The sequence below is a fragment of the Zeus faber genome (assembly GCF_960531495.2).
Source record: "Zeus faber genome assembly, chromosome: 4".
NCBI classification, from domain to species: Eukaryota; Metazoa; Chordata; class Actinopteri; order Zeiformes; family Zeidae; genus Zeus; species Zeus faber.
The window spans coordinates 2,500,961-2,515,717 of NC_137191.1; the positions used below are offsets into that span (position 1 = coordinate 2,500,961).

The 14,757-nt window shown below is 46.1% G+C and overlaps 1 protein-coding gene across 1 annotated transcript in view; it reads right to left on the reverse strand.

The window, feature by feature from the left end:
* Window positions 1-2,098, reverse strand: part of gpm6ab (glycoprotein M6Ab) — a gene marked incomplete at both ends in the record, with an annotated part of 49,493 nt that extends 47,395 nt beyond the window's left edge. Inside the window, one exon of the mRNA XM_079999276.1 lies at window positions 2,062-2,098. Coding sequence (XP_079855402.1) covers window positions 2,062-2,098 — 37 coding nt within the window. The remainder of the gene's footprint in view (window positions 1-2,061) is intronic.
* Between the last annotated feature and the right edge of the window lie 12,659 nt (window positions 2,099-14,757).

Here is a 14,757-nt window from a genome sequence, read left to right on the forward strand (position 1 = left end):
CTTCCGACTCACCCTATCACTGTTTGAATTTTTTTCCCAGTCACGGCCCTTGGATCAATTCTTTGGATCAATTCAATTACTTTGTTCCGAACTGAGTTCCTATATCTGTCCAAAGTTCTCTGCCATTGTAATATTTTGTCTTTTTCAGTTACTTCGCTGTCCCAATTTAAGTCTTGTTCTGTATAACTAGGTCTGTGTCTATCTCTCATGCTGTTGCCCCCACTAGTTGGGTTCCCTCTTTTTTCACTATCTTTTGGACCTCTCCTATAGAAAACCAAAATTTAATCTCTGGATTATTATGACTATGCAGCCCCAGTTACACACCTACACATAAACAGGTATATTATTTTGTTCCAGTAATTCTATCTTAGGAGATATGCATTATCTATCTCTCACTCTCTCTCTCTCTCTCATATATAAATCGACAGATCTATATATGAGAGACAGAGAGACAGACAGATGGACAGACAGACTGTTGTGGTCACGTCAAAACAGGCACCCCGGGGGCACACCTGTCTCCACAAGGCAGGGAGACAGTGACAGAGAAACAGTCAAGCTAAGTATTAGATGGATGGATAGATGGATGGATGGATGGATGGATGGATGGAGGGGGAGGGAGGGTGTGTTTGTGTGAGACAAAGCATCTGTTCACTGGAGATTGCCGTTCTCTGAACTCAGCTCTCTGATTGGCTTAGGGGCTTTCCCTCCAGAAAAAAAAACCCTGAATCCACCTATCAAATGACAGAAAAGCTTGTTTCCATGGATACAACAATAAAATGCTTCTATTAATCCCGTATTAATGAAAATGAAAAAATATGCTTTTATTGCCTTTATTTATTTTCATTTTTCTCGTATGCAACTCAGATTGGTAGAGGCTAACAACTTGATTCACGGTGGCCGTGGAATGGGATGGGTTTCGGGAAACAGGCACACCCATCTTTGCCGCCATTGACAACAACCACAATACAGAATGGTCACGAATAAAAAAAACAGCTTTGTGGCCGAGAGCTGAACAGATGCGATTCTAAGCGGAATCGTTGCTGTTCAACGAAAGTTACAGTTAAACGGAGATTGCGTCTAAATGAACACAAACAGAGATAACGGAGACAAGCTTTTTTTGTAAGGGTCGGGCAAGCGATAAAGATGGAGGAAGAGCGAGAGGCGGGAGATGGAGGGATGAGAGTAGGAGTGCATGAAAGGGGGGGTGAGAAAACTGGAATGGAGATGTGGGCAGAGACAGGGACAGAGAGAGTGAGAGAGCAAGCGCGCAGGGAAAGGCGTGCTGACAGGCGTGAACCGCTAACAATGGAGGCTAACAAAGAGTCGCCCAACCGAGGCATCAATCACTCTGCTTTCTGCTCCGCCGCTAGCTCCCTCCCTCCACCTCTGTCTGCACCCCCCCGCCCCCAACTACCCCTTTTTTTATTTTAAATCAATTATTTCAACGTTGGATCTTTTTTGGCTGTGCTCTACCCCTCCCTCCCTTGCTCCCTCCCTCCCTCTCTCCATCTTCCCTTCCACACTGCCACTCCCACCTCCACCCGTCCGTGTTCCCTCATCTCTGTTCCCTCCTTGTCTCACCCATCTCAAAGAAAAAGGGAAAACAAGCACTCGGCCATCTGATGTCAGTGCACCTCCATCCCCTACCCAGCCAATCTAATTATATTGCCATCCATTAACCCCCCTCCCGTCTTCTGATCATCAAACCCTCCACAAAAAACCCCAACAACAACAACAACAACAACACAAAAACAACGCAGTCAAATTCACCATTTTCATCATCTGAGGCAGTCGCAGCTAATGAGGCAAACGCTCAATGAAAAATAATCTCAAATCAGTCAGAAAAAGGACATATATGTCTGACCCCCAGCCCGGTGGCTTTCGCTCTTCCATACATGTTTGTCTGTACGTCTGTCTGTACATCATACACAAAGGGATGCTGTGTCTCACGGAGGAATGGGGAGGTATGCATCAAAACACTGCGAATGAAAGCACCGATTTCCAACAGTAATACTTTTTTTTTTTAATGTCCAAATCTTTAACACCCACAAACCCTCTTACCTTTTTGGCTCTGTGATTCATCCATGTTTTCCTCCATCGTTGCAGGTTAGAATCCTTTTGTCTCCCTATGATTTTTTTTGCAAAGCTGTTTTAAAGCCCCCTCGCTCGCCCGTTGAAGCACAAGTGTGTACGTGTGTTAGAGTGTGCGTGCACACGTATTGTGGAGATGGTGAGTGTGTGCGAAGCTGTGTGTGTGTGTGTGTGTGTATGTGTGTTTTTTTTTGTTCTCCCCCCCCCCTGTAAATGACGGTAGCTGAAGGAAGGAAGCCCCTCGTCTACTGCCCTGCCCTCTCTCTCTCTCTCTCTCTCTCTCTCTCTCTCTCTCTCTCTCTCTCTCTCTTCTCTCTGTCTCGCTCTCTCTCTTTCTATCTCTCTTTGCTTCCCTCTGTCTCTCTCTCTTGAGATTCCACATTCAGTCGTCACTATACTCTGTCATCAGTCTTTTTCTCACTCACTTTTTGTTGTATATTTTCTCTGTGTTCGCTTGTTCTCTGCCTGTATGTTGGCTGTCACCGTTCTGACCTCACTCCCTTCCCTTCTTCTTTGTGGTAAATAGAGGCTCCGATTTGCAGGTCATTATTTATTACCTCTGATGGACAATTCTGAAAATTTAAAGGGCAGATCCTATAAATTATGGACAGGAGATACAGTTTTCTCACAATTCCCAGCTGCGTAACTTTATGTAAAATGACTCAAATCTGTGGAGAATATCTTTTTCAGAGGTCCCATAATGGCCAGAATGAGACCAGAGAATTTGCTGGGGTGTTTTAGGAAGAGCAAAGAGGTATACAAAATCCCAATTCTGCGTGTTCAGTCTGGGGCAACATGGATCATAACTTTATCTAGTATTCACCAAGGTGACTCCAAAACCAATGGAAACAATAGATACTCTAGATCCTAGACGTCTCTAATAGGATCATTAGGGTATTCCACAATTTCAAAGCCATCCAAGGAAGATTTTACTTAATGACCCATCATCTGAAGGGTGAGGGCTATTGAAGAACTCAATTCTATACATAAGCCTTTTATGTGTGAATGAGTTTCACATCGCTGTAGAGTGCAGATTTGCAGTACAGAATTCGATAGGCTGGCTTTGTTGATATCATGTGTTGTGTCACCATATTTCCCGGCAACTTGGTGTCTTTCTCACTAAATGTAGTGCTTTTTCCGACCCTATTAGCGACTTCAATTATAAAAAGTGACTCATGGCAATTCTAGCGACTTTTGTGAAAATCTGTGAAAATGTTTAGTGTTCAGATAAACAATGCATGTATCTACTGTTGAGTGAGACAAGATAGATTAGGCTATGAATTAGCAGCACATGCTCCAATGCGGTTAGCAATATCACAGTCCATTGTCTTATGATGAGGATACTCAAGATAACTATCAGTCTTGAGGTTCCTGTCCTGGATGCAATGGCATACAAATACTCTGTGTTGAATGCCCAGCATGCTGACAGCACAGGTAAAAAAAAAAAAAAGTCTTGAGGTTCCAATTCCCCAAAACGTGGTTGATGTTGAAGCCAAGGGGTTTCAGTAGGCTGGAGGGGTGGGGGCATGTCTCCTTTGTCAAATCAGAGTCAGCCAGTTTTAGTATCGTTTTTTTTTTCTTGGCTCATACAGTCTTCAATGAAGCTTTAATGAAACTTAAAAGAAACAAAGAAACTCAAGACAGGGAATACCATCAACACAAAAAAAGACTTGACATTGAGATCGAGGTCTAAGTGGCATGGAATCAAGGGCGTAATTTTGGTTTGACAAGTGGGTTTTAACTTTGGTTTGAATCCCATTTCCTGCATTTGTACATATATTTAGGGATTACGGTAACCAATAATAAAAATTACATATAACCATCCTGCAACTCAGTGCTGCTTTTCCTGTCTCCATAGGCACCCCCACCTCATATGAGCTCTGATATGATAGCAGTTGACATGGACAAGGCATAGAACAACACTGATGGGAAAGCCAGGGCCATATTGAAATTATGTCTGTTATATTATTATTAGTGTACTTTATTTGGAATTCAACTGTGTTCACTTCTCATCATGTTCACTCCTTCCTCTCATCAACTTGATCAACAAATCAAAATCACCTAACCCTTTAAACAGCACATATAAGCTATTGCAACTGATGACTTTGATTCTGTTTTCCTGAAGAAACAGATCTTTAATGTTTTGCTGTCAATGTGTAAAAGTTGAGAACGCTATGAAGCCTACAACAAAATTACTTAGTATTTTAACGTTTGTGTTTGTTGTAATTATGTCTTTTTTAGGAATTCTTTAGGAAGACTTAAGACTTTAGGAAGTCTTAATTTATTTACAAAATTATTAACAAAATTACATTCTGGCAATCATTTTACCTGGAATAATAACAAAATAATATATTATAATTTACTATATACTGTATACAATGTATTTAAGTTTATCTTAAATACTATATTATAGAAATATAACTGTTACCATCTACAAAATATATTTTGGTTTAAAAACCCACATTTCTAATTTAGCAATATAGTAGATACGGTATTCTGCATCATAAATACACATCTGCCATTTGTAACAAACAAAAGAGATGGAAAATTGGGCAAAAATTCAGTGAGTTATAATGATTTTAATTGTGGATAGACCTCCTGCCTCCATAGACAAACATGCATTAGGAGACGCGGCTGCCCCATACCAATATGGCGGCGACATTGACACACAAGATTCAACTGCGAGGTATTGGATCAAACAAACAAACATTTGTCATCTTTTCGGGGCAGTGTGGAAACAGATGGTTAATTTTAATGTGGACTGTACGGCTGGACTGAGGAGACAAAAGACAGTGATTAGAAGATGGGTATTTATTCAGCACTGGTACGACATTTTAAGAGAGAGGGAAAGAAGAGAGAAAAAGAAGAGAGAAAAAGAAGAGAGAGAGAAGGAAAGAAAGTATGGAAGAAAGAGGTCTTTTCCGGGAGAGAGCCCCGATCTCTGGGGGCCGGCAAGTTATATAGTCTCTGGGGTGACCTCCACCGGCAGAATTCACAAAAAGTATAAGGATATTCCGGGAAGAGGTTCAAGATTCAAGATTCAAGATTCAAGATTTTTTATTTGTCACATACATATACATACTTACATACATATATGCAGTGAAATGTAATGCAACGCACCCGGTGATAGCACACAATATGTCCTAGGAAAAAATAAAAAATAAAATAAAAAGTAGAAAATTCCTTTCATAGACCGACTAGCTGACTCCTAAAACGTAATACAGTAAGTGGAATACTTATAGAATAAGATAAAAATATATAGAATAAAATACAATAAAAATAAATTTAAATAAAACGGAATAGATAGGAGGAATATGCCTATGAATATACAGATATGTGCATTTAAAGTGGCATGTGAATTAATGTGAATTAAAGTGGCATGTGAATGTGAATAGAGTGAGGTAGTGTTTGGGATAATACAGCACAGTATACAACAGTACGGCGCAGCAATACGGCATCACGAACAACCCTGAACAGTGATACAGTATGCGGTACAGTATGCTACATACAGTACAGTAGGTAGTGGAGCCTAGTGTATGGCTCAGTCAGGACCCCTGGTGAGGTCAGCGTTGACAGTTCTAATGGCGGAAATGGTGGAAAAAACTCCGTCTCAGTCTCTCTGTTCTCGCTGTGTGACTGCGGAGGCGCTTGCCTGACCGCAGCAGCTGAAACAGTCCGTTGTTGGGGTGATGAGGATCCTTCATGATCCTACGGGCTCTGCTACTACACCTCCTGGTGTATAACTCCTGCAAGGGGGGGAGGGTAGTTCCAGTGGTACGTTCAGCTGAACACACCACCCTCTGCAGGGCCCGCCTGTCCTGGGCAGTACAGTTCCCAAACCAGGCAGTGATGTTGCCTGTCAGGATGCTCTCCACTGCTCCAGAGTAGAAGGACTTGAGGATCCTCACCGAGACCCGGAATTTCCTCAGCTGCCTGAGGTGGTAGAGACGCTGCCTCGCCTTTCTCACCAGAGTGTCTGTGTGAACAGTCCATGTTAAGTCCTCTGTGATGTGGACTCCCAGATATCTGAAGCTGCTCACCCTATCGCCAGAGGTCCCATTAATCCACAATGGCGCGTGCGTCCTCGATTGTGATCCACGCCTAAAGTCCACAATCAGCTCCTTGGTTTTGCTGACGTTCAGGTGTAGGCTGTTGTCCTGGCACCAGAGTGACAGGTCAGCCACCTCCTCGCAGTAGGCCTTCTCATCGCAGTCGGTGATCAGGCCCACGACCACGGTGTCGTCAGCAAACTTGATGATGGTGTTGGAGCTGGACCTGGCCACACAGTCATGTGTGTACAGGGAGTACAGTAGGGGGCTGAGGACGCAGCTCTGGGGGGATCCTGTTTTCAGGGTAAGGGAGCTGGACATGTACTTCCCCACCTTGGCCACCTGGGGGCGGCCTGTGAGGAAGTCCAGGATCCAGGTGCACAGCGGACTATTCAATCCGAGCTCCTTCAGTTTGACAGCCAGTCTGGTGGGGACTATGGTGTTGAAAGCTGAACTATAATCGATGAACAGCATTCTCACATAGGCCCCCTTCTGGCCATCCAGGTGCGTGAGCGTGGTGTGCAGTACCTGGGAGACCGCGTCATCCGTGGATCTGTTTTGCCGGTACGCGAACTGCAATGGGTCCAAGGTGCGGGGAAGGGAGGCGCAGATGTAGTCCTTAATCAGCCTCTCGAAACACTTCATGACCACCGAGGCGAGGGCCACCGGACGGTAGTCATTCAGGCAGGTTGGAGAGGCGATCTTCGGGACAGGAACGACGGTGGACCTCTTGAAACAGGACGGGACCACTGATTCAGCCAGGGAGATGTTGAATATTGTGGTGAACACCGGAGCTAGCTGGTTAGCACAGGTCTTCAGTACTCGCCCAGATATGCCATCTGGGCCCGCAGCTTTCCTGCGGTGTAACTCCAATTAGCCGGCGAGCTAGCGGTGCTGCTGCCAGACTCGAACCGCGCATAAAAGGAGTTCAGTTGGTTGGCCAGGGAGGCGTCCACACTCGTGGCTGGGGAGGAGCTGCTCTTGTAGTTTGTTATTGCTCGCAGCCCCTCCCACAAGCGTCTTGTGTCCCCCCGCTCCATCTGCAGCTCCACGGTCTCTCTGTACGTCCGTTTGGCGTCCCTCACCGCCCTCCGCAGATTGTACGACGCCGCTTTGTAATTGTCCATGTTACCAGATACAAGTCCGTCGTTGTAAGCGGCCGTGCGAGCATTCAGAGCGCAGCGGATGGATTTATCAACCCATGGTTTCTGGTTTGGAAATATCCGAACTTTCACCGTGGGAACGATTTCATCCGCGAGCGTAGCCACAAAACTTACTACACCTCCGTAAACTCGCTGACGTCACTTGAACTTGTTTGGAACATGTCCCAGTCTACGTCAGTCAGAGCGTCCTGAAGCGCAGCCTCTGATTGGTCCGTCCACTGCTTCACTTCCCTCGTCATCACCAGATCCCGCGCGATCAGAGGCCTGTAAACAGGAAGCAGCGAGATCGCGGCGTGATCTGATTTCCCGAAAGCAGGGAGCGAGACGGGCTTGTATCCGTTCTTGTAAGGAGTGTAACAATGGTCCAGAGTTCTGTCTCCCCTGGTGGCACACGTGATGTGTTGGTGGAAATTCGGCAGAACTTTTTTAAGGTTGGCCCTGTTAAAGTCCCCAGTCACCACCACAGCCGCGTCGGGATGTCTGTTCTGAAATCCGCACAACACATCGTACAGAACCAACAGAGCTGCGTCGGTGTCCGCTCGCGGTGGGATATAAACGGCTGTAATGATGACCGTGCTGAATTCCCGGGGGAGATAAAATGGACGGCATAGTATGGTCAGCTGTTCCAGGTTCGGCGAGCAGGAGTGGGAGAGGAATTTGGTGTTGTTGGCGTTACACCAGCGGTTGTTTACCATTAGGCAGACGCCTCCACCTTTGGATTTCCCCGACTCTCCCGTTCTGTCGCCGCGGAACACGGAGAAGGCCTCGGTTGGATGTATGGCTTCATCCGGCACCAGTGGGTTCAGCCATGTTTCCGTCAGGCAGAGGACACAACAGTTCCTTGTGTCTCGCTGGAATTGAATCCTCGCTCGATGTTCATCCATCTTGTTCTCCAGGGACTGGACGTTAGCAAGAAGGATGCTTGGCAGAGGTAGACGGTAAGGTTGCATCCTCATTCTGACCCGAATGCCGCCTCGTTTACCTCGGTGCTTCCTCCATGGGCCGGCTCGTGGAACAGCGGCTCCATTTTTGTTGTAGTTTTGTTGCGAGTGTTCCCGCGTAGGATTTCCGCCGGCCACTCTGCTCCCACGGATAAAAAGTCCCAAAGTTGTTCGTTTAGGGAAATTTTTATAGCCATGAGTGCATCGCGCTCGTATGAGTTAATTGTTGATGTTTTTTTCACAAACATTATGATAAAAAAAGGAAAAAAATACTAAAAAGTAAGAAAGTAACCGGAGCGCCGGCGCAGGCGACCGCTAGGGGCGGCACCACTATCGCCGAATCGTTTTGTTCCTTCTGGACTGCCTCTCCCACTGGATCTCTGGCCTCTGGATCTGGCTCCACCGGGGGCTCCTCTCCTTCTTTCTAGCGAAATAGGCATCAGCACCCCACACTGCAACTGGCTACTGGACTTCCTTACTGATAGACCACAGACAGTAAGAGTTGGCAAAAACTCCCCAGAGACCATCACTGTGAACACTGGAGTCCCCCAAGGATGTGTGTTGTCCCCTCTGCTGTTCACACAGGCGACGCAAGACTGTTGTGCCAGATACAACTCGAACCACTTCATTAAGTTTGCAGATGACACAACAGTTGTCGGCCACATCGGTGACGACCGAACGACTCCGCCTACAGAGAGGAGGTACATCAACTCATCAACTGGTGTGACAACAATAATCTACATCTCAATGCAAACAAGACAAAATAAATAACTGTGGACTTCAGAAAGAAACACACACCACACATCCCACTCACCATCAATGGCAGTGCAGTGGAGTCTGTGAAGAGCACCAAGTTCCTGGGGGTGCACATCACAAACGACCTGACATGGTCAATCAACACCACCTCCCTAGTAAAGAAGGCATAGCAACGCCTCTACTTCCTTCGCCGGATGAGGAGAGCTGACCTCCCCCCTTCTGCCCTCACCACCTTCTACAGGGGTGCTATTGAGAGCATTCTTACCAGCAGCCTCTCAGTCTGGTATGGCAGCTGCTCTACTGCTGACCAGAAAGCCCTACAAAGAGTGGTGAGGACAGCAGAGAAGAAAAGAAGAAGAAGAAACAGTCTTTATTTGTCACACAACACACCACACTACAACACATGCTTGCACACACACACACATGCACATGCTTTGGATGGTGGCCGGTGAAATGGTTCCTCTGCATTTAACCCATCCTGGCCTGTCCTTCCTCCGGGGCCACAGCCAGGAGCACTGGGCAGCATACGTGGACGCGCCCGGGCACCAGGTGATAAGTGTCCATCGCTGGTCAGACGATGATGTGTGCATGTTTTTTAGGGGGGCCCTTACTGACGTGAGGTGGAGGAAACCCCATGTGAGCACGGGGAGAACATGCAAACTCCACACAGAAAGGCTCCTATTTGGGAGATAACCCGCCGGAGCACGGTATCATCAAGGACCACACCCACCCAGAACACAAACTGTTCACCCTCCTACCTTCAAGCAAGCGATACCGCAGCATGCGGTGCAATACCACAAGATTTAGGAACAGCTTTTTTTCAAAGGCCATCAGACTACTAAACTCACCAAACACGACATGAACACGACACCCACAAAGACCAACTGACTGCACAATATTTACATTTTTACAATACATATGTATCCCCTTGTTATACATATATATCCTCTTGCTGCTAGCTTTGTACTGCACCTTTTTACCTAAATAACATACCTCATTTAACATCTTGAGTATATTAAGACTATCCTTAGTCTTCTTGTATTGTTGTGTCTATTGTTGTTGTCTTTTTGCACTTTCATGTTGTGTGTTACAAATATTACTGCACATTTGGAGTATGGGGAAACGCAATTTTGATCCTCTGTGTAATTACGTGTTGCATGGTAGGATTGACAATAAAGTACACTTTGAACTTTGAACTCATCGGAATTCTGTTTTTTTCCTGTTGGTATATCACTTGATGTAAAGCAGTTAATTGTCTCATATACTCTTTTATTTTCATTTCCAATTATTCCAATGATGGACCTTTATATGGTCCACGAAGCACAGGCATGGGTCAACCTGTAAGCATTTCATGCGGGGTTAGGTGTGTTACAAGGTAAGCTTGCATGCAGTACCTCATTAGTGCTAGTGGTAGTGCATCTACCCAGAGTGAGGATTACATTCCAATGGGATACAAGAAACTGTTGTGTCCTAAGCCTGACAGAGACATGGCTGAACCCGCTGGTGCCAGACCACACTATACGTCCTGCCGAGGCCTTCTTTGTGTTCTGCGCCGACAGGTGGGAGGAGTCGGGGAAATCCAATTGTGGAGGCGTCTGCTTCATGATAAACAACAGCTGGTGTAACCCCAACAACATCAAGATTCTCATCCACTCCTGCTCGCTGAACCTGGACAGCTGACCATCTAATGCCTTCCATTCTACCTCCCCCTGGAATTCAGCACAATCATCATCACAGCCGTTTATATTCCACCACGTGCGGACACCAGCACAGTACTATCGGACCTGCATGATGTGTTGTGCAGACTTCAGAACAAACAACCCAATGCGGCTGTGGCTGGGTATTTTAACAGGGTGAACCTTGAAAAAGTTAGTAATTAAAGAGAAATAACTTTGGACCACTGCTACACACCCTACAAGAACGGATGCAAGACCGTCTTGCTCCCTGCTTTTTGGAAATCCGATCATGTCGCCATCTCGTTGCTTCCTGTATATAAGCCTTGCATTGTGCGTGGAAAGGTAGTAATGAGGGACGTAAAGCGGTGGCTGGACCAATCAGAGGCCGTGCTTCAGGTCGCTCTGAGTGACGTAGACTGGGACATGTTCCAATCAAGTTCCAGTGACGTCAGCCAGGTTAGAGGACAGCGTCGTACCCTCGGTGAAAGTTCGGGTATTTCCAAACCAGAAACCGCGGGTGGATAAATCCATCTGTGGTGCTCTGAATGCCTGACGGTTCTGATGCGTCTGAACACCAGGAAAGCTACGGGACTAGATTGCATATCTGGGAGATTACTGAAGACCTGTGCTAACCAGCTAGCCCCTTTGCTCACTCAGATATTCAACGCCTCGCTGGCCGAGTCAGTGATGCTGTCCTGCTTCAAAAAGTCCACCATCATCCCTGTGCCGAAGACTGGCTCTCCAGCCTGCTTGAATGACTCATGTCCGGTGGCTCTCACCTTGGTGCTCATGAAGTGTTTTGAGAGGCTTAAGGATTAAGGATTAAATCAGTGCCTCCCTCCCCTGCACCACTGACCCACTGCAGTTCGGTTACCGGCCGAACAGATCCACGGAAGAAGCGGTCTCCCACGTACTTTATACCATGCTCATGCACCTTGATGGCTGGAAGGGGGGCTATGTGAGATTGCTGTTCATTGACTACAGTTCAGCTTTGAATACCATAGTCCCCACCAGACTGGCTGTCAAGCTGAGGAAACTGGGACTGAACACTCCACTGTGTTCCTGGATCCTGGACTTCCTCACAGCCAGGTGATTAGGGTTGGGAGGCACACGTCAAGATCCCTCACCCTTAACACAGGATCCCCCCAAGGCTGTGTCCTCAGCCCCCTACTTTACCCCCTGTACACACATGACCGTGTGGCCAGGTCCAGCTCCAACACCATCATCAAGTTTGCTGACAACACCACTGAGGTGGGCCTGATCACCAACAACGACGAGAAGGCCTACTGTGAGGAGGTGGCTGATCTGTCACTCTGGCGCCAGGACAGCCTCCTCTTGAACGTCAGCAAAAGTAAGGAGCTGATTGTGGACTTCAGGAGAGGATTACAACTGATGGATGCGCCACTGGTGAGTAATGGGACTTCTGTTGACAGGGTGAGCAGCTTCAAGTACCTCGGAGTCCACATCACAGAGGACTTAACATGGAATTTACACACAGACACTGGTGAGAAAGGCGAGGCAGAGTCTTTACTACCTCAGGCAGCTGAAGAAATTCAGGGTCTCGTGAGGATCCTCAAGTCCTTCTACTCCGGAGCAGTGGAGAGCATCTTGACAGGAAACATCACTGCCTGGTTTGGAAACTGTACTGCTCAGGACAGGCAGACTCTGCAAATGGAGGTGCGTTACGCCCAACGTACCACTGGAACTACCCTTCCCTCCAGGCAGGACTTATACACCAGGAGGTGTAGTAGCAGAGCACGCAGGATCTTGAAGACTGAGATAGAGTTTCTTCCTGCAGGCCATAAGGACTGTCGATGCTGAACTCGCCAGGGGCCCTCACTGAGACACATACTTAAGCCCCCGCTGCATTACTGTAATGTCTGTTGCATATTGTACTGCATACTGTACTGATACTGTATTGCTGTGTCATACTGTGGTATGTGGTATCTCAACACACACTACCTCACTTTATTCACTTTATTCACGTCACTTTGCTGTACATATCTGTATATACATAGTAGTCTATTCCTCCTGTTTCTATTTCGCATCCCTATTCAGTATATGACATTTTTATCCTATTTTATTCTTATATATTCATTAACTGAATTACATTTTAGGAATCAGTCAATTTAGTTAGTGAGTTATTTACTTAATTTACTTAGCTATGTGTCCTTGTACTTATTAGTTGAGTGAGCTTAGTTAGTTTGTTAATTACTTAATTACTTAGCTATTGTGTCTCTGTACTTATTGTGCATAATCTCCGGATGCGTTCCAATTTCACTACATACATGTATGCCCGTATATATATGTAGTATGTAGTATATAAAGTATGTGATAAATAAACATCTTGAATCTTGAATAGCACCACCTCGGGGTTGCATAATCCACGCCGACTAAAACAGAATGATATACAATGAGTATATATATATATATATATATAGATATATATATATATATATATATATATATATATATATATATATAAAGTAGTGTGCCATTCTCACGTGGTTCCATACTGTGCTTGAATAAAATAAAAACAAAGATAAAAAAAAAACACATTCCTCCATGTTCTCTGTGACGATTGAATGACCTTGAGACAATGAATGACAGAAACAACAAATTGCAAGGTTCAGTTAATGTACAAAATAGCAGTGTTAGGCTTAGAAGATAAGGTAATTCATATATTTGAGTTACCATACTTCCTCAAATATAAACAGTTACTCAAATAAAAACCGGGCCTCTAATAAATGCGAGTGTGTGGTCAAGCGAAACAAAGGCCTAAGCCCCACTTCAGATTAAGACCAGGGTTTTTAGGAAAATCCAAGGAGGAACTACTGATACCTGTTACACAGCATGTGCACAGTATGCCAGTTAAGCATAATGTACATTTCTGCTACTTTACTGTAAATTGATGAATTCATGAATACAATCATGCACTTTTCATGCACAGCGAGGGTAGTGTCGTTTGATGCAGAGAAAGTAACATTCCGCATGCCAGGCTTTGTGACACCCGTGGCATACATAGTTTGTCCGTTTACGAAATAAATGGCGCGCTTAACGCGAATTGGGCGGAATGAGGGGGTGACGTCAGTGTCAGGGTTGGTTGGTCGGCGTAGCGCGAGAGTGCATGTCATACCAGATCTGAGGTGCAACTATCATTACAGTGATTATAAACAGAATGGTTAGCATGCCGCGCACGCCGCAGAGGCCAGGGAGTTCCATGGTGTCGTCTGCTTCTGCTGACTTAACGTAGTGTGGTGTGCGGTGGTCAGCGTCGTTTGTCTATGACCTATGGGTACGTTCGTCTATGACCTAAGGTGGACGGTTGCCAGCACGCGTAACCTTGCAACTAACAATGTTCGTAACAGTGTTTTTTTGGGGATGGGAGGGGTTGTGTGTGACCCTCCTTGCTGGGTGTTAACAGGCTGTGGTTGGAGGCTGATGGTCTTGCAGTGACTGGCATGCACCCACGTTGCCCTTTCCTGGACTTTTATCGCCGTGTGGGTGGTCAGGAGGACCTGGTATGGGCCGAGCCAGAGGTGGTGTTTTCAGGACTTCCGGTGGTGATTCTTTATCAGCACAAAGTCGCCCGGTTGAATGTTGTGCAGGGGCCCGGTGGTGCCTTGGGGTAAGGCAGAGCCTACCTGTTGTCTGATTTCAGAAAAAAGATTTGGTTAAGGAAATGCAATATCTTACAAGCGTGTCGTCGCAGAGGTTGGTGTCCATCGGTGGGCCTGGAGGTCCCAGTCCCACATTGGGAGGGGCTGCAAAAAGGACCTCAAAAGGGGAAAGGTTATTTCGCAGGCGCACTCGCATTCTCATGTACATCAGCCCGATGGGCAGCGTGTCTACCCAGTTGAGATTCGTTTCGCTGCAGCGTTTAGCAAGTTTGTTTTTCAGCGACCCGTTTTCGCGTTCTGCAGCACCTCTGGATTGTTGGTGGTAGCTGCAGTGTGTTTTTAAATCAAATTGGAAATGCGTCGACAACTGTGTGAGGATGTTCTTTACAAAATGGCTGTAATTGTCGGATGACAGTTTTTCCGGGATTCCCCATCTGGGAATTATATCTGTCACTAAGGCT